The sequence below is a fragment of the Pipistrellus hanaki genome (assembly GCF_964339955.1).
Source record: "Pipistrellus hanaki genome assembly, chromosome: 6".
In the NCBI taxonomy this organism is placed as follows: Eukaryota; Metazoa; Chordata; class Mammalia; order Chiroptera; family Vespertilionidae; genus Pipistrellus; species Pipistrellus hanaki.
Genome location: NC_140508.1, coordinates 37722228 through 37741559, shown reverse-complemented (window position 1 = coordinate 37741559; position 19332 = coordinate 37722228). Strand labels below are relative to the sequence as shown.

General features: G+C 50.8%; 1 protein-coding gene across 1 annotated transcript; it reads right to left on the bottom strand.

Annotated features, from left to right (window-relative positions):
- Positions 1 to 11801: 11801 nt before the first annotated feature.
- Positions 11802 to 19162, bottom strand: MYL9 (myosin light chain 9). The gene is made up of 4 exons (XM_084888675.1): positions 19123 to 19162; positions 15580 to 15789; positions 13013 to 13174; positions 11802 to 12232 (listed from the first exon to the last, which is right to left on the bottom strand). Exons 2-4 carry the CDS (start codon positions 15761 to 15763, stop codon positions 12060 to 12062), a joined length of 519 nt encoding a protein of 172 aa, XP_084744801.1. The 5' UTR covers positions 15764 to 15789; positions 19123 to 19162; the 3' UTR covers positions 11802 to 12059.
- Positions 19163 to 19332: the final 170 nt, after the last annotated feature.

Genomic DNA, 19332 nt, shown 5'->3' with positions numbered 1-19332 from the left:
TTTGGCGAGGGCCAGACATGGCGGGGATCTCCCTTTTCAGAGTCCCACATGGAAAGAGAAATGGACAAAACACGGTTCCAAGTGGAGGCAGCCAGGGATTGAGAAATATTAGAAATAAAGAGAGAAGATACAGAGATAGATTTTAAGCTGGGTTGGCTGCCATCCTGTCTGCTGGAGAGGCAGGAAGACTACGATGACTGCCCCTCGCAGCGCATTTATTTTATACCCCCAATACCAGGAAGTATCACCAACTTATTTGCATTCTTAAGTAGGCCCTAGCATGCCTGGATTTATATATCTAGTCCCGCCCCTGCCGACACCTGGGCTGATATGAAGGCCAAGCTGACAACATGTTACCCATCTTGGGGAAACATGTTCCCAGGGCTCTGCCTATGCCTTGAGTTCAGCCGATGATAATTAAGGAAAATTGTCTATGTGCCTTCTCAGGCGGCCCTCTACATTTGAGTTTTTTGGATTGTTTTTGTTGTAGTTTATTTTTAATATAATGCCATTGTGGTCTGAGAAGATGCTTGGTATGATTTCAATCTTTTTGAATTTGGGGAGACTTTGCTTGTGACCCAATAGGTGGTCTATTTTTGAAAATGTCCCATGTGCACTGGAGAAGAACGTATATTCCACGGTTTTGGGGTGAAATGTTCTGAAGATGTCAATTAACTCCATCTGATCTAATGAGTCTTTTAGGGTTGCTGTTTCTTAGCTGATTTTTTTTTGTCTAGAGGATTTATCCAGTGATGTCAGTGGGGTATTAAAGTCCCCTACTATGATTGTATTGTTACTGATCTCTCCCTTGATAACTTCCAGGAGGTTTTTTTTTGTTTTCATTTTAATTTATTTATTTATTTATTTATTTATTTATTTATTTATTTTTAATGTATTTGGATGCTCCTGCATTGGGTGCATATGTTTATCAGGGTTATATCCTCTTGTTGTAGCGATCCCTTTAGTATTATGAAGTGGCCTTCCTTATCTCTTGTTATGGCCTTCACTTTGAGGTCTATTTTGTCAGATATAAGTATTGCTACCCCAGCTTTTTTTTTCATTTCCATTTGCCTGAAAAACCTTTTTCCTTCCCTTCACCAACAGTCTGTGTGAGTTCTTATTCTGAGGTGGGTCTCTTGTAGACAGCATATATAAGGGTCATGTTTTTTTTTTTTTTTAATATATTTTATTTATTTTTTACAGAGAGGAAGGGAGAGAGATAGAGAGCTAGAAACATCGATGAGAGAAACATCGACCAGCTGCCTCTTGCACACCCCCATCGGGGACGTGCCCACAACCAATGTACATGCCCCCGACCGGAATCGAACCTGGGACCTTTCAGTCCGCAACCAACGCTCTATCACTGAGCCAAACCGGCCTCGGCAGGGTCATGTTTTTTTTTTTTTTTTTTTTTTTTTTAAATCCATTCAGCCACTTGATGTCTTTTGATTGGAGCATATAGTCCATTTAAATTTAAAGTTATTATTGAAAGGTACTTGTTTGTAGCCATTTCTGTTTTTTATGCCTGTGTTCCTTCTTACCTTTTTTATTTCTTCTTTTTACAGCATTCCCTTTAGCATGTCTTGCATTGCTGGCTTGGTAGTGATACACTCCCTTAGCTTTTTTTTGTCTGCGAAGCTCCCTTCAATTTTGATTTATAGTCTTGCTGGATAGAGTATTCTTGGATTCAGTCTCTTGTTTTGCAACACTTTGTATACCTCCTTCCATTCCCTTCTATCTTGATGTGTTTCTGTTGAGAAATCATTTGATAATCTGATGGGGGAATCCTTTGTAGGTAACTCTCTGTCTCTCTCTTGCAGCCTTTAAGATTCTCTTTGTCGTTAACATTTGCCATTGTAATTATGACGAGCCTCAACTTCTTTACTTGTAAAATGGGTATCATGTTCTTTTTGCCCACATGTGACTTTTGCTTCCTTTCTCCCTTCCTGAAAAATGCAGTTAGTTATTTCCCTGTTACTTTGTAATGTGCCCATATTCTGGGTGGAAGAGGATGGTGCGAAGTGTGGCTCTTAGGCACTCCAGCCTGATGATTCCCTTCATTTAAGCGCTTGAGTTCTCCATGGGTCTGAGTCCACTGGTCCCTTGAGCATCTTGGTAAAAGGTGAAAGTTTTATGTGATCTGAAGAGGAATCAGAGTATCTTTGAGCATCTTGGAGCAGGAAGCATCTTGCAGGTCCTCCAGGGAGCTGGTGTCCAGGAAAGTAGACTGGGCTGGGAATTGAATTCTTCTTCCCAAAGTCTCTGGGTCAGTGGTAGGCAAACTGCGGCTCGCGAGCCGTGGTTTGCCGCTCTGTTGACTGGGTTTTCTGGACCACTGACCTAGATTCCAATAATTACAGGCTGTTGTTCCTTGTGATTAAGCCCCTAGTCTGGTGACCTTTGGAGACCCCTAGTGGGGAAGTGTGGTAACACACACCACCCTGGCAAAGGATGGGTTTTCACTGGTCCTTTTGCTGCAGGTACCACATAAACATTCCTTCAGTACATTTTTGCATTGTGACATGCTTTTTATTAATTGGATGCAGTCTTGGCATTTTTATTTTATATCATGTGTGCATGAAATGGGATTCATTTACCGGCAAGACCAGTGTGTCTTGTTACTTACAATGTGTTACTATTCACTGATAGCATTTTTCCTTAGCTTTTGGGATTTTTGTCCTTTCCAGAGCTTGTGAATTTCTATTGGAATCCTCTAAACTGTATTTACATAACAAAAGTGTTCCTCTCTTATAAAACCACTTTAAGTTTACATTCGATACGTGTATTTTAGATTTCATTTTATGTAATAACTTTTTTAAAAGTAGCCCTTTCTGTGTACCAGGCACTGTTCTATATATTTTATAACTATCAACTTATTTAATCCTTATAACATCTCTGTGTGGTGGATGTTATTATCCCTGTCTATGAATGAGAAACTGTGCTCAAATTTACATTGTTTTAAATATCTAACTATTGAATGTTCAGTTCATTGAATCAGAGTGTCACTTGGTATTCCACAGCAAGCATCCACACATGATCACGTTTCACTATTTATCCTCCTGGCGACAGTCTCTTAGGTTCCTCCAGCGCCCGCTGCCATCGAGGCTGCTGCCGTGGACATGCTGTCCTGCCCTCCAGGCCCTGCTTCCAGCAGACGGGCTGAGTCAGGAGGGATTCACTCAGTCACAGGTGCCGCCCCGTGCTGTCCCGCCTGGCGTCTGTCTCCCATCATGCAGTGTGAGGATTCCCTTCCTCGGCATCTCTGATGTCCTATACTTTTGCCATATCCATTTCATAGAAATGGAATCATAGAGTATAGCCTTTCGAATCCGCTTCTGTTAGCATAATGTCTTTGCGGTTCACTCATGTTGTATACCTGTAAGCAGTTGGTTAGTTTTTATTGATGGAGGATGAATGTACCACAGATGGCTTACCTTGGCTTATCCATTTGCTGTCTGAAGGATATTTGCCTTGTTTCCACTTTTTTATGACCTCGACAGTTTTGAGCATACTGGTTAGGTATTTTGTGGAATGCCTGAGGTATCTCTAACTTTTTAAAAAAATATATTTTATTGATTTTTTTACAGAGAGGAAGGAGAGGGATAGAGAGTTAGAAATATCAATGAGAGAGAGAGAGAGACATCGATCATCTGCCTCCTACACACCTCCTACTGGGGGTGTGCCCGCAACCAAGGTACATGCCCTTGACAGGAATCGAACCCAGGACCTTTCAGCCCGCAGGCCAACGCTCTATCCACTGAGCCAAACTGGTTTCGGCATGTCTTAAGCTTTTGAGCATTATGCTTTGAGCTTTGGAGGAAACCCCGCTGTGATGCTCAGTGGACTCACCTGCCAGAGCCAAGGAGAGTGCTGTCTGTGGAGGGGCCTCATTGCTGTTGGAGGCACATCTTTTTCTGGCCCCTGGAGTGAATTTTAAGCTTCAATAAAATTTTACCTTCACTGACTGTTTCTCGCCCAGTGCCCTCTCCCTCCCTCCCTTTTTTTGACCCTGTGCTGGTGTTATCCTTGCTATTTCCCAATGCCAGCAGCCATGGTTGACAATTGGTTTTATGGTCTATTTGTTGATGCCTATCAGGGACAGTGGGGTGTCAATTCTCTTATCAGTTGGGAGATGAGAATCAGATGTTAGTGTTGTTTTTTTTTTTTTTTTTTTGATAGTTTGTCTATTTGTGAGCTCAAATAAATTAAGAAAATATTGGGAGAAATAGAATTTAGGAAGCATTGGAAGTTTCTTGGTTGATTTTGGCACAGGCTGAGGTTGTAGAGCTGAAGCTGAAAGTTTTCATTGTGTTTGTATGAGTCTGAAATATTCCTACCTCCATAGTATGCTAATTAGTCAGTGAAATTGTAACATCGCTTAAATTTAAAGAAGTTTTTTTGGTTTATTGGAGCTAATGGGGCTTACATAAATACAAGGAAATATAAAAAATTCCAGAAAATAAAGACATGGAAGTTCTTTTAAAAAATTTTATTGAATTTATTGAGGTGTAACATTGGTTAATAAAATTATCAATATATAGGTTTTTGATATACAGTTCTGTGAGTACCCTATGGTTGGGCTGCCAGTTGCAAGTGTCCCACCCATGTCCCGCGTGGTTCAGGGTTCAGGTTCAGGGTTTGGGCTCTGGAGGAGGCCATACACAAATGAAAGAGACTAGAAAATATTAATTTGGAAATATTGGGGGACAGGGGGAAGCCCAACTCAAGGGGAAGGACTTCACCCAGCTCTGGCCTAGCTATCCCTTGTATTAAGACTATGGGATATAACAGTAGCCTTTAGGCAGGCAATTCCAGTAATAGCCAATCAGCAAAAATTTACATAAAACTAAAAGGTGGAGGCTGCTTTCCATACCAATGTCTCAACTAAACAATGAGTGGTTAGCTCTGACCTTTTGGAGCTTCAAGGTTGACCAGCCTTCCAGGTTCCTTGTCCACACCTCTCTGCTAGTGAAGACAATGGGCGGCTCCCAACACAATTCTTTTTTTTTATTTTTTATTTTTTATTTTATTGATTTTTCACAGAGAGGAATGGAGAGAGATAGAGAGCTAGAAACGTCGATGATAGAGAAACATCGACCAGCTGCCTCTTGCACACCCCCCACCAGGGATGTGCCCGCAACCAATGTACATGCCCTTGACCGGAATCAAACCTGGGACCCTTCAGTCCGCAGATCAACGCTTTACCACTGAGCCAAACCGGCTTCGGCCCAACACAATTCTATAATACGTCATTTGTATATTGTATAGTGTGCTCACCACTCGAAGCCAAGTCTCCTACCATCGCCATTTATCCCCTTTTTACCATCTTCTGTCTCCCCACATCCCTTTTTCCTCTGGTAATACCATACTGCTGCTGTCTCTGTGTGATTTTTCCCCCCCTCTTAATCCCTTCACCTTTTTTACTTCCTCCTTCCCTCCCTCCTCTGACAGCTATCAGTCTGTTTTCTATGAGTCTGTTTCTATTTGCTAGTTTATTCTGTTCATTAGATTCCACATATGAGTGAAATCATATTGTACTTGTCTCTCTCTGACTGGCTTATTTCACTTACCATAATGCTCTTCTGGTCCATCTATTGCTGTCGCAAAAGGTAAGATTTCCTTTGTTTTTTAAGGCTGAGTAATATTCCATTGTGTGTACCACAACTTTTTTTTTTTAACAAGATATTTTCTTTTTTTTTTTTTTTTAAAATAAATCTTTATTATTCATATTATTACAAATGTTCCTCACTTTTTTCCCCTCCACCAGGTTCCCACCCCACCCTCTGCCCTTTCCCCACCCCCCATTGTCCTCATCCATAGGTGCACAGTTTGTGTTCAGTCTCTTCCCGCACCCCCTCTCCTCTTTTCCCCGAGAATCGTCAGTCCACTCCCCTTCCATACCTCTGATTCTATTATATTCAACAGTTAATATTGTTAATCAGTTTTTAAATCCCTTGGTTTTTAGATTCACTTGTTGATAGTTACATATTTGTTGTTCATAATTTTTATCTTTATCTTCTTCCTCTTCCTAAAGAACCCCCTTCAGCAATTCATATAATTCTGGTTTGGTGGTGATGAACTCCTTTAGCTTTTTTTTTTTTATTAGTGAAACTCTTTATCTGGCCTTCGATTCTGAGTGATAGCTTTGCAGAGTAGAGTATTTTTGGCTTTAGGTTCTTATTATTCATCACCTTGAATATTTCTTGCCATTCCCGTCTGGCCTGCATGGTTTCTGTTGAGAAATCAGCTAACAATCGTATGGGTGCTCCTTTATAGGTAATTACCTGCTTTTCTCTTGCTGCTTTTAATATTCTCTCTTTGTCTTTTGCTCTTGGAATTTTAATTATGATGTGTCTTGGTGTGGTCCTCTTTGGGTTTCTTTTGTTTGGGGTTCTGTGTGCTTCCTGGACTTGTAAGTCTATTTCTTTCACTAGGTGGGGGAAATTTTCTTTCACTATTTCTTTCAATATGTTTTCGGTATCTTGCTCTCTCTCATCTTCTGGGACCCCTATAATTCTGATGTTGGTTTGCTTGAAGTTGTCCCAGAGGTTTCTTACACTATCTTGAACTTTCTGGATTCTCTTGACTTCTTGCTTCTGCAGAGGAGTGTCCTCTGGGTCTTTGTGTTCCAAATCTTTGACTTGATTCTTGCGATCTTCAATTCTGTTTTTAGGACTCTGTATAATATTTATTTCAGACAATGTATTCTTCATTTCTAGTTGATCCCTTTTCATATCCTCATAGGTCTCATTTATTTTATCGGCCTTTTCTAGGAAATTCTTGAAAAACCTTATAAGCGTAGTTTTGAAGTCTATATCCAGTCGCTTTTTGTCCTCCATTTCTTTCATTTGTGATCTGTTTCCTTGTCTCTGCATTTTTGCAGCTTCCCTGAGTTGGGAGGGTGGCTTTGTGTGCTAGGTGTCCTATATGGTTCAGTGGGTCAGCCTCCCAGTTATCTGAGGTGGACACTCTTGATGCACCCCTTTGTGGACTGTGTGTACAGCCTTTTGTAGTTAAGTCTTAATTGTTGTTGGTATCACTGGGAGGAACTGACCTCCAGGCCAATTGGCTGTGAGGATCAGCTGTGTCTATACACAAAAGCCTCTGTGCTCAGCTTGGATGGGGTGGAGTTTCAGGGTGGAGCCTACGGCCTTGGCTTTTTTGTCAGCCCTGCCCTATGAGGTTCCTGAGTCTCCTTTGGTACTTGCTGCAAGCACATCTGAGAGAAAGGTGCCCTCGAGTTTCTCCTGATACTAGACAGTCTAATCTCTCCCCTAATTAGCCCGGAACTGGGGTTCAGTGCAGTTGGAAGCGGGGTTCAGTGCAGTCCGGAGCTTTTGTCTCCTTCCCGCTAGGGCAATCCAGTGGCACAGTCAACAGTCAGTCCTCTGCGTGCAATGTGTGCAACTCCAGGGCTCTGCCTTTCGCTGCTCCCTGAGTTTCTGCCTTACAGCCCAGATTCCCTCCATATGAGCCTAGGTCCCCAGGGTCTGGTCTAGAACTGGTGTTCAGTGCAGTCGGAACTGGGGCCCAGCACAGTCCGGAGCTTTTGTCTCCTTCCGGCTAGGGAACGCCAGCCAGGCACTCAGCCTATCCCTCCTTTCCGGCTCTGCCCTCTCCCCAAGTGTGCACCAAGGCTCCGTACCTTAGGCTTTTACAGCTCCTCTGATTTTCCTTTTGGTTTTCTCTTTCCTTCTAGTTGTAGAATTTCCAGTCAGTCAACTTTCCTGTAGTTCTGGATAATGTCCACTTTATATTTAGTTGTATTTTTTGAAATTGTTGTGTGAGGCTGCAGTTAGGCGTTTACTTATGCCGCCATCTTGGTTTCTCCTTGCAAGAACCAAGATATTTTCTAAAGTGTCTTTTTACTACCTCTTTTTTTTTTTTCTTTTTTTATATCCTTACCCAAGGATATTTTCTCCATTGCTTTTCAGAGAGAGTGGGAAGGGGAGACGGGGAGAGAGAGAAACATTGATAGGGTAAGGATTGAACCTGCAACCCAGGTAGGTGCCCTTGACTGGAAATAGAACCTGTGACCCTTCAGTGCCTGGGCAGATGCTCTAACCACTTAGCACACTGGCCAGGTGGACTTACTACCTTTGCTTTTATCATGCTTTTGAGAACATGTAGAAAGATACAGATTTCAAAGAAGTACTTAGCATTGTCAACTATTATACAATAGTGAGGAATAAAATGCACACATAAACCAATGGTTATAATATGAAAATGTCTTCTAAATATGACCAGTCTGGCACAGAACCTTCTTTTCTTCCTCCTCCAGGTCTTCTCTCCAGGTCTTCCAAGCCACGGGGCAAACGTGGATGTGTGTCGCTCCCGATGCCGCACGCCGTTTCTAGAGGTAGTCTGACAATTCCATCTCAAAGTCATTTCCAGAAGACATTTCTTTTGATATATTTTTTAAAATGGGTGTTTGCAAGACATGTGATTTTCTAACTCTACTTTATCATACGTTGGCAACCTCTTTACATCTAGAAGGCCTAGATGTAGCAAATTCTCTTTTGAAAGGTTCGGGGGAAGTTGAGAGCAGCTTTTTCATATTATATACACAGGCGCCTATAAAGGGCCAGTAAATCTTCGCAAAGGGTGGTGGGCACTTCCTAGTAGCCACATGTGGCACGTTCTTCTGCCATTTCTCTTCCGAAATCAGGGTTTACATAACGAAGACCAACCGCCCGAAGGCCCGCTAACCGCTCCACCCGCCATGGGTGGGGCTCCGCTCACCTTCGGTCCTTACGGCCTTTGTCCATCGTGGTCAGGACGGGGTGAGGTCTCCTCCACGTGGGACGGAGGAGTCACCCCAGGCGCCCACCCAGGTGTCCAGGCCTGAGGGTGGGCGAAGAGTGTCCACGCAGACCCGCCTCTCGGCCTCCGAGGCCCCAACGGCCTCCCTCTGTGCATGGGGGGGCTCCTCTCATCCTGGGGGCTGGTTTCATCCTGGGGCTTGGTGGCAATGCCTTACCTGTATGCGTGTTGTTAGGCCCGAGAGCCTCTTCCATCCTTGTCAAGGGGAGTGCTAACCTTCTCTCCTTTCATACAACACTGTACTTCATTCTTTTAGCTGCTGAATAACATTTGTGTGTGGCGCTACCATATTTACTTATTCATCTATCAGTTGCTGGACATCTGGTTGGTTGTTTTTTTTTTTTGGGGGGGGGGGACTATTTTAGATAATGCTTCTATCAACATTTGTGTGTACCAGTTTTTGTGTGGATGTATGCTTTTCTTTTCTTGGTTATATACCTAGGAGTGGAGTTGCTGAGTCGTGGGTAAGTATCTGTTTAACCTTTTGAGGAACTGTCGGACTATTTTCCAAACACCCGCACCATTTTACATTTCTTCCGGCGGTGCGGATTTCCACTCCTCCCCACACGTTCCTTCCTGTTGTTGTTGTTGCCATAATTCCCCAGTGCCTAACGATGGTGAGCATCTTTGTGTTTGTCTGCTTATTGGTCGTTTGCATATCTTCGTTGGAGAAATGTCTTTGCTCTTTTTAAACTGGGTTATTTCTCTTTACTGAGTTTGTGCGTTATTTATATACAAGTGTCTATGAGATACACGATTTGCAAATATTTTACTTTTAATTTCTTCATGTGGATCCCTCTATTCAGATTTTCTGTTGTCTTGTACTTGTACCCATATTTTCAAAAGGCTTGTGTTGTGTTCTCTTTTTACCCTTTGTTACTTTACTTAAACTTTATACCTAGTTACCAGTTATCTATATTAAGTAATCTCTGTTCAAATAACCAGTGTAGTTTCTGTCTCTTGGTTGAATCCTGTGCCTGCTTTTTTTACCTGACACGTTGGTGAGATGTATCCGTGGCGATGCACCGCGCTGTGGTTCATTGTCATTCCTTTGTCCACTCTGTTGGGCAGATTGGGTTGTTTCTAGACTAGGGCTAGTGTAGTGGTGCTGCTGTGAGCATTTTGCCCCTGCCTTTTGGTGAGCATGTGTCCACATTTCTGTTGAGTATATACATACTTAGGAGAGGAATTGCTGACTCCTAGATGTCTGTTTAGCTTTAGCCAAAGTTTTCTAAAGTGGTTGCACCTGTTTGTACCCCTTCTGTAGTGTGAGAACTCTAGGTGCTCCCCATTCTCACCCTCACCAGTGCTTGGAATTGGGAATGTTTTCACTGTAGCCCTTTCAATGGGTGTCAGCTCCATTTAGCCAGTCCCTCCTTCCCCACTGATCTGTCACCTTTGTCATATAGCAAGTCCCACAAATGTGTGTGCCTATTTCTGGACTCTCCATTCCATCGATACATTTGTCTGTCCCTCCACCAATGTGGTTACAGAACCACGTCTCTGCCTTCTTCCAGGAAAGACTTTGGTTTCCACCGTGGCTCTGCAGAATGACCTGTGACCCTGGTGTCAGGCCTTTGTGGTCAGTGATCTGGGACTCCCTCAGGGCCGGCTGCAGTGGGTGGGCAGTCAGGCTCAGCACTGGGTTGAGCTGAGGGTCACTCAGGGCACCTAGTCTAGGGCCAGGGTCAAGGGTGTGGCTGGGACTGAACCTGGAGCAGTACTTGGGGCCCAGTTGGGACTTGATTGGAGCTGGCTCTGTGTGGAGTTGAGGTCAGGGACTCCTGGGGCTCAATTTGGAGGCAAGAGGGGTTTCATGGGGTTCTGACTAGGGCCTGGTGCTGAGGTAGAGCAGAGGCTGTAGAAGGTTAGGGCCTCCTGGGCCAGGGAGGGTCCTCTTGGTGCTGATCTCCGGCCTTTACTGTGTGCCGTGACTGCGTGGCTCTGGGTGACCCTCAGGGAAGGCAGCAGGACTAAGCCTGCTCCCTGACCTTTGCTGGGGTCAGGTGGGATATGTCCAGTCCTGGCCTGAGCCTCCTGGAGGGTCCCAAAGGTGGGGCCAAGCCCTCCCTGTGCCCCACTTATACTAGGTGACCTTAGGCAGTCCCTGCCCTTCTTAGTTCTTGGTTCATTCTGGCAATATTTCTCTTCCTAAGCCCCAGGCACTGCTGTCAATGTCCCCATCCTTTAAATCAAGAGGGATCCCAGCTCTGCCAGACTCACTGCATGTGCAGAAAAGCTGTGCCAGCTGGATTGCTAGTCACGTGACTGAAAGGACCCTCTAGCCATGGTGGGTGCAGCACAGAGCACCCCTGCAGCTGCCTGGAGCTGACCTCCGCAATCTGTGAAACCAGCTCATTCCCACCTCCATCCTGAGTCACTGTGCCCCTCTGTTTCCAAAGACTGCTTTTCCAGGAACACTGAGGTGACCCTGGAGATGCAGGCTCTAGTCCTAAAGGCCATGTGACCTTGACCTCTGCCCCCACAGGGCCCAGAACCTCCACTGGGATTCCTGTAGTTCTCCCCACTCTGCCCTCTCCTCCCAGGACTGTTTCCCTCAGCACCTCTGTCCACTCCCCGATGCTGGTCTCACGCTGGACCTTGGGAGTGGGGGGTGGAGGGGAGGAATGGGCAGCCATTGGGGATGGGAGGAGAGGGTGGAGGGTGTTTGGAGTCTCTTGGGTCCTTAATTCCACAGACCACAGACACACGGGCCAAAGCAGTGTTCAGCCTTCTATTAGACTCCGCCTCTCGGAGGAGCCACTCCCCGGGGGGGCGGGGGGGGGTGTTCTGGGGCAGGGCCGGGGCTCTGGCACCGTCCTCTGAGGACCGTGGGGTGAGGTTCGTGAGTTGGTGGCAGTGTCTGGGAAAGGGCTTCAAGCCCGGCATGGGGTGCCCTTGAAGTGGTGCAGGCCCTTCCCGTGGGGACAGCCCGGGGATGGGCAGGCAACAGCTGAGCCTGGGCTCTCATTCGGGGCCTTCCCCTGGCACCTTCGGGCCCAGCTCCCTGGATGATCCTTCCCTGGAGGGTCCCAGTGGGCACCCCGGCCGCACAGTGGCTGTGTGACCCCTGCCTGGCACCGCCTCTCTGGGCCTGTTTCCTCCGCTGGGAGCCGGGCCCTAACCCCTCCGAGGGAGGCTTCCCTGAGCGGGTCCCCTGGGCATGAGCAGGTGCAGACTGTGTGTGTGTGGAGCGGGTGACGGGGACGGGGGCCTGCGCACGGGGGCCGGGAGGCCTAGTCGTCCTTGTCCTTGGCCCCGTGTTTGAGGATGCGGGTGAACTCCACGTAGTTGAAGTTGCCTTTCTTGTCGATGGGTGCCTCGCGGTACATCTCGTCCACCTCCTCGTCGGTGAAGCGGTCACCCATGGTGGTGAGCAGCTCCCGAAGGTGGTCCTCGTGGATGAAGCCTGGGGGTGGGGCCAAGGTGCATGAGACAGGGACTCCGGCTGGGACACCCCCCACCCCTCGGCACCCCCACCGGTGCGTCCTTGTAGACCTTGTCGCCGATGGGGATGGAGGGGGTTGCAGGAAATGACCAGCCCTGGCCTCCGGTCAGTTTGAGCTCGCGGGGCCCCAGGAGGTGGGGTTCTGCAGAGGGTTGTCTGGGAGGCGTTTCTGGGGGAACTTGGGGCTCAGTGTGGGGGACTGGGAGTGTCCTGCTTGTAGAGCGTGAGCCCCAGGGTTCTGCTGCCCGGATTTGAATGCTGATCCCCCGTCTTCCTAGCTGTGAGACTTGGGGCAAGGTACCTACCCTCTCTGCTGTGCCTGTTTGAGCTGGAGAATGGGGGTGAGGGCAGTCAGGAACATGTTCCGAGCACACTCGGGCCTGTGGTCCCCGAGAAACTGCTGAAACCACCACCGCCAGCCTCACTCTGGCTTGTCCCTGGGCAAAGCTAGCTGTGGGACAGGAAGTCCCTCTGAAGACTGGAGGGTGTGGGCTGGTGTCTGTAGCTTGTTGGCCAGCAGGGCCTGATTGTGTGGTTTCTGGAAAGATCTACAGCAGAGACAGAGCGTGCTGGGCCAGCAGGTGAGCTAGGAAGTGGGCAGCCTGGGTGGATGTGGGCCGTTTGGGTTTAGCATTTGGAGAGGGACGCCGTGTCTCTTAGGGTTCTGGTGCCAAACCGGCAGAGGGGCGATTTCTGTCCCCTGGGGGCAGCGGCCCAGCCCTGACGGCCCCGGAGGCCCACCTGAGGCCTCCTCGTCGAAGCAGGCGAAGGCGTTGCGGATCACGTCCTCGGGGTCCGTGCCGTTCAGCTTCTCCCCGAACATGGTCAGGAACATGGTGAAGTTGATGGGTCCCGGGGCCTCGCTCATCATGCCCTCCAAGTACTCGTCCGTGGGGTTCTTCCCTGTGGCGGGCGAGGCGGTCACGCCCGTGGCCATCGCCCGCCCCCTCCCGCCTCCCTGGCCCTCCCTCCATGGCCCCGGTGAGGCCTGCAGACAGGGGGTGGGACGTTTATAAGCTGGTGGGCATCTTGCTGGGCAGCCGGCTGCCCGCCTGCTCTCTCTCTGGGCTCTCCCGGGGCCTTGGTGAGCCGCCTCCCCTGGGCTGGATGCCGGAGAGCGGGGAGGCTAGAACGTGTGAGAGCACCACCTGCTGACTGCTCGCTCCCTGCGTCCGGGCTCCACCGCCTTATTGCATCGGCCTCCGCCGCACCACCCTGTACGTCAGTGTTCCTACTCCCACTTCCCGTGTGCGGAGCCTGAGGCAGAGGGAGGTGACTTTGTCACACGGCAGGGAAAAGGTGGAGCCGGCATTCGGACCCAGGCAGCCAGACCCCAGAGACTAGGTCCTGCTTCAAAGGTGGTTAAAACAGTGAGGTTTGGTGTCACAAAGGCTCCGTGCCTCAGTTTCCCCTGCCTCTTAGGAGAATTAAGAAGATGAGGAAGGCAGTGGTTGTAAATGCACATAATAATTAGCATAGTCCTAGGGACTCTAATCAACTGCTGAGTTCAAATCCCAGCTCTGCCTCCGAGAAGCTGCGTGACCGTGGGCAAAAGACATAAACCTCTCTGAGCTTCTGTTTCCTCATTTGTTCAAGTGGGAAGGTCGGCCACATCTACTCAGTAGAATTGCTTTGAAATTGACACTCTGATACCTGCAGAGCTGCAGCTTCTTATTTTATTTGCTGCTCTTGTTTTCTAACCTGAGGGCAATGTTCTTAACCACAAGGCTGGACCGGTCAGGGGACCCGCTGGCGGGAGCTGGGAACAGGAGCGGGTTTTTCTGTCAGCAAGTCTCTGGGGCTCCGGGCCCTTCTCGCAAGTGGGAAGGAAGCTTCGTGTCCCGGTTTCCTCTGACCTCACTCACCCTGCTGTGTCCCCAGGGATGGCGAGGCCTGGGAGGAGCTGTGCCAGCGGGACCCACAGCCCCTCCCCTCAGCAGCCTCAGTCCTCCTCCCTGCGGGCGACCTCCTGGGGGAGGGAACCTCTAGTAAGTCTGGCCGGAAGCTGGGAGAGGGATGGCGCCCAGGGTGGGCGGCAGTGTCTGATGTCACCCTTCCCACTCAGGGTTGCCCGGTCCTTCCCACCAGACAACGCGGTGGGTGCATGGGGGCCACCGGCGCCAATGGGGCCGCCCAGCTGTGAGGAGCAGTGCTGGGGAGCAACAGGCCCCCGGGCCCCAGAGCTTCGGGGCTTGAACACCACAGGCTGCCTTCTCCGCTGCCGAGGCTCCCTCTTCCCAGCCAGTGTCCGACCCAGATGCTCCCATCTGGAAACGGGGGCCTGGAGCTGGGGCTGAGGGTGGTTGTCTGGCCTGCATGTGAGGAGGGCTGTCTGGAGGCCTGGCCTCTGGGCTCAGTCTCCCCATCTGAGCAATGGTGACACTAGCTTCCTTTCAGCTCTAAGAGTGATTCTGGGGAAGCCACGGGAGTCAGAGAGGCCCTGAGAGCCTGGCACAGGTGACTCTGAAGGAGCAGAGCTGCTCTGGCCTCCCCTCTGAGCCTCAGTTCCCATCTGTACAATGGAAAGTCTGTGCAGTTCAGATTTTCTTTTAGTCGCCGAACCCTTTCTTTAAATCAGGTGGGGAAGGTCAGCCCGAGGGCCTTACAAGGCTCACAGAATCATTCGGTCTGGTCCTGCTGAGGCAACCACAGGCGGGACTTGAAAGTCAATAAATCTAGGAGCTTTTTCATAGCAACATAAATTTATATTAAATTATACACTCAGTGGCCAGATTATTATGATCTCTGAATGCATAATAATCTTACCACTCAGTGTATATCATATAATAAAAGGCTAATATGCAAATTGTACCCTTGACCAGGAGTTCGACCAACTGCCCATGTCCCCTCCCTTTGGCCAGGCTGGCCAGACCCCACCCATGCACGAATTCATGCACCGGGTCTTACACACACACACACACACACACACACACACACACACACTCTGAGTGGCCAGATTATTATGCGTTCAGAGATCATAATAATCTGGCCACTCAGTGTATTTAGTGAATGATGTTATAAATATCCAAATGGCTGTTGGCAGAAAAAAGGTTCTCCGCCCTTGCTTTAAACAAAATGGTATAAGGCAGCCCAATCCACACATCTGCCTGAGGCAGTCCTGCCCTGGAGTGAGCCTGTCTGCCGAACTGCCGTGCCTCAGTTTCCCTATCTGTTAACCGGGGAAAGTAATGGCACTTGCTCTCAGGGTGGGTACCACATGCCACTACACAGGAAGTGCCCCATAAGCGATGAGCGGCCCACAGCCCACTCCGGGCCCACTCAGACCCCACCCAGCCGTCCCCGCTCACCCAGGGAGGCCAGCATGTCGTGCAGGTCCTCCTTGTCAATGAAGCCGTCGCGGTTCTGGTCGATCATGTTGAAGGCCTCCTTAAACTCCTGGATCTGGGACTGGTCAAACATCGCAAAGACATTGGACGTGGCCCTCTGTGGCCGCTTCTTGGTGGTCTTGGCCTTGGCTCTCTTGCTGGACATCTTGGCGTCGGGTGGGAGGGGCTGCCCTGCAGGAAGTGCATGTGGGGGGAGCCCGTGACTCAGCCAGAGCGACTGTCCGTGCCTGTGCCTGGCATTCAAGGCCCCCGCAGGCCTGGGGCTCCTGCCACCAGCTCACCCCGAGGCAGACCTGCCAGGCCCTCTAACTTCCTCTGTCCCTCTGAGCGAGTTTCCTCATTGGGACTGGGGACGTGAGGAGGGCCCAGAAGGAGTGACGGACTGACTCAGTGCCCAGGAAGGCCCTGGGACGGGGCCAGGCGCGGGGCGCATTATTTTTGCTGAGACTGTTTGGGTAAAACGCTTAGGATTGGGTTCAGTGCCAGCCATTTCCATGCTTATCTCTTTTAACCCCTGACAGCATTTACAAACTGTTCATCTCTCACATGACACGGTGGGGCTCCCTGCCACCCCCCAGCAGGAAGGAGCTGGGTCTGTGGCCCTGCATTCCTGACATTCCTCCTCCCCCTCCTCCTCCCCATCCCTCTGTGCTCCCGGCTCTGGAGCTTCTGGAAGGCCAGGGCTCTGGGCAGTTTCCCTCCCACAGCTGCCCACACTGACCAGCCCCTAGATGGGTGGTCCTACTTCTTCTTTTTTTTTTTTTAATATATTTTATTGATTTTATACAGAGAGGAAGGGAGAGAGTTAGAGAGTTAGAAACATCAATGAGAGAGTCATCGATCAGCTGCCTCTTGCACACCCCCTACTGGGGATATGCCCGCAACCAAGGTACATGCCCTTGACCGGAATCAAACCCGGGACCTTTCAGTCCCCAAGCCGACGCTCTATCCACTGAGCCAAACCGGTCCCGGCTGGTCCTACTTCTTATTCTCATTCCTCAATGCTTATGGGGCGTGAGTCTCCCCACACCACCCCCCCCAGGCTGAGAAGCCAGCTTCTTGTCCCCCTTCTTTAGACCTGGTCTTTTAGACTATAGCCAGTCCCTGCCTTCCGTACAGACTGAGACCTGCACCTGTCGCTTCACCTTCAAGCCCTCAAAGGTTCCTGCACCACCCTCAGCCTGGCCCCTCAGCCTGGTGTTCCAGGCCCTTCTCTCTGGCTGACCCCGGACCCTCACTGCCCTCCTGCCCCTGTGGCCCTGCCCACCTGGACCTTAAGCTGTACCCTAGGTGCCCCCAGACCTTCCCTCCTGGACTCTCCCCCTGGGATGTGCTCCTCCAGCCCAGCTCCTGGGACACCCCGTGGGGAGCAGTGTCCCACCTTTGCTTTGACAACCAGCATGTAAGGTCTCCCCCTCACTCTCAGTCAGGCTGTCGTAGATCCCAGTGTCCACCGAGGCCCACAGTGGGGCTAAATTTAAAGATGCTTGTTTGTCAGATGACGGTGAGGGCAGCTGTGGCTGGTCTACACTCCCTACTGCACAGATGGGGAAGCTAAAGCCCAACCAAGGGCTTTTCCCCTGAGCCCTTGTCATGGTTGGGGGGCTGCCCCTAAAGGCCAAGTGCTGGTATGGCTCTGGGCCAAGCTCCAGGCTGCTGCCTCCTCTTTCCTCTGCTGAACCCCTGGGTCCAGGGCCTCCAGAAAGCCTTTTCTGCCTTTTTTTAATATTATTTTTTTATAAAAAAATTGTGTGGCTGTGAGTGCTCCTCGAGCTGTCTCCAGGCCTCTGTCCTATGATTGGAGATCTTACTTCCTGAGACGGGAGCCTGGCCACCCCCAGCCCTTACCCGGGGCCACACATGCCTGTAGTCAGAGACCCTGGCTGCTGTGTCTCACTCGGCGACATGCCTGGCCCCCACACGCTCCGCCTGGCCCCCGCGCGCTCCGGGGCAGGCCTGCGGGAATGGGACGGCGCCACCAGCGGGGAGTGCCGCTCCCTCCGGGGGTTCAGTGCTTTCAGGGGCCCAGTCCCTCCCGGAGCCGGTGCTCTCAGGGCACTTGGACTGAGGCACCCGCAGGAGGCACCAGGAGAAGCCCGCTGCACCCCGCAGGGGCTGTGATGGTCCTCACTCCCACCTGCAGAGCTCTGGAGGGACGGGCCGGAGGAGGGAGCGCGGCCAGGGGCAGCTCTGACCCTGGACGGCCCTCTGCCTTCATGCCTGAGCACAGAGCTTTACAGCTTGTCCATTCCAGCAATCTCAGGAAAGAGGGGGCGGGGTGCCCCAATGTGCAGTTAATAGAATTGAGACTCAAGAAGGGAAGTGGAGCTCTGGGCAGTTTGGCTCAGTGGATAGAGCGTCAGTCTGCGGACGGAAGGGTCCCGGGTTCGATTCCGGTCAGGGGCGTGTGGCTTGGTTGTAGGCACATCCCCAGTGGGAGGTGTGTAGGAGGCAGGTGACAGATGTTTCTCTCTAATCGACGTTTCTAACTCTCTATCCTTCTCTCTTCCTCTCTGTAAGAAGTAATAATATATATATATATATATATATATATATATATATATATATATATATATGGAAGTGAATGTCCATGAGAGGGGTGGAGTTCAATTGGGAGCCAGGACCCCGGGGCTGGGCTTGGGTCAATGGTAGCAAATGGCCCTTCGAGCACGGAGGAAACATAGATCCTAAGAGGCGCATGTGCAGCTGAGGGCTCTGCGTGACCAGAGGCGGTTTCTAGGCTTGGCTGAGGGACGGGTCAGAGAGAGGCTGGGCCCTTAGCCCAGGGTCATCACCTGCCCCGACTTGGGGTCCTGGACACCAGGGATCTGAGAGTTGGTACTTGGCTGTAACTAGGTGCCACCTCCCCCCGTGGACAGGCCTGTGCGCCCCATGACCTCATTGTCCCTGAGGCCGGTGCCTCGCTGTGAGCCCCCTCATCTGAGGCTGTTCCCTGACTGAGCAGCCCGAGGAGCGGGAGGCTGGGGAAGAGCAGGGCCAGAGTCTCTCGTCCAGCCCCGAGCCCCCCAGGCTGAGCCCCCAGGGCCTTGGAGACCGTCCCCAGGCAGCAGGCACAAACGGGCAGCCTGGCACACAGCTTCGGTTACCCCATCCCTCCCTCTCCCTGCCCCCAGGACAAATACGTTCTGGGGGGACCTCATGGAGCCTGACGGGGCTGCTTTCTGTCCGAGACACACAGGACCTGGGGCTGTCCACCAGGGAGGAACACCTGCAGCCACAGCCCTGCCCGCTTCCCGCTCCGGAGCTCTGGGCTGGGGGCTCCACAGCCAAGGGACCGACAGCCTTCCTTTGCCGAAGGACCACTGGTTCCCAGAGCCCAGACCGGCCCCCTGCTACCCGGTCCCCCCAGAATCCCTGTGGGACCCGAGCCACGTCGCAGCCCCAAACCCACAGCGGCTGTCCCGCCCAGAGACTCCCCAACACCCCACCCGTGGGGCGGCCCCACGTACATACCGCCCCCTCGAGACCCCGGGAGGCGCCCACCTGGTGCGGAGAAGGCTCTTGGGTGGGTGCGCGGAGCCGGTGCCGAGCCGGTTCGGAGCCGGGTTCGGTTGGTGCGGAGCCGTCGGGGAGGCAGGAGGCGCGGGGATCAGGGATGGGGATCGGAGCGGCTGCCGCCTTACAAGGCAGAAGAATGCGCGCCCTGTGGGGCGGGGCCTGGGCAGCCAATCCGGCCTTATTTGGCCTCCACCC

What these genes read in the sequence shown, in the direction of transcription:
- MYL9 (XM_084888675.1), bottom strand. Translation starts at nt 15,763, where the DNA reads ATGTCCAGCAAGAGAGCCAAGGCCAAGACCACCAAGAAGCGGCCACAG. An exon ending in CGACATGCTGGCCTCCCTGG is followed by an intron (nt 13,175 to 15,579) that starts GTGAGCGGGGAC and finishes CGCCCGCCACAG; the next exon opens with GGAAGAACCCCACGGACGAG. An exon ending in CTTCGACGAGGAGGCCTCAG is followed by an intron (nt 12,233 to 13,012) that starts GTGGGCCTCCGG and finishes CCCCACCCCCAG; the next exon opens with GCTTCATCCACGAGGACCAC.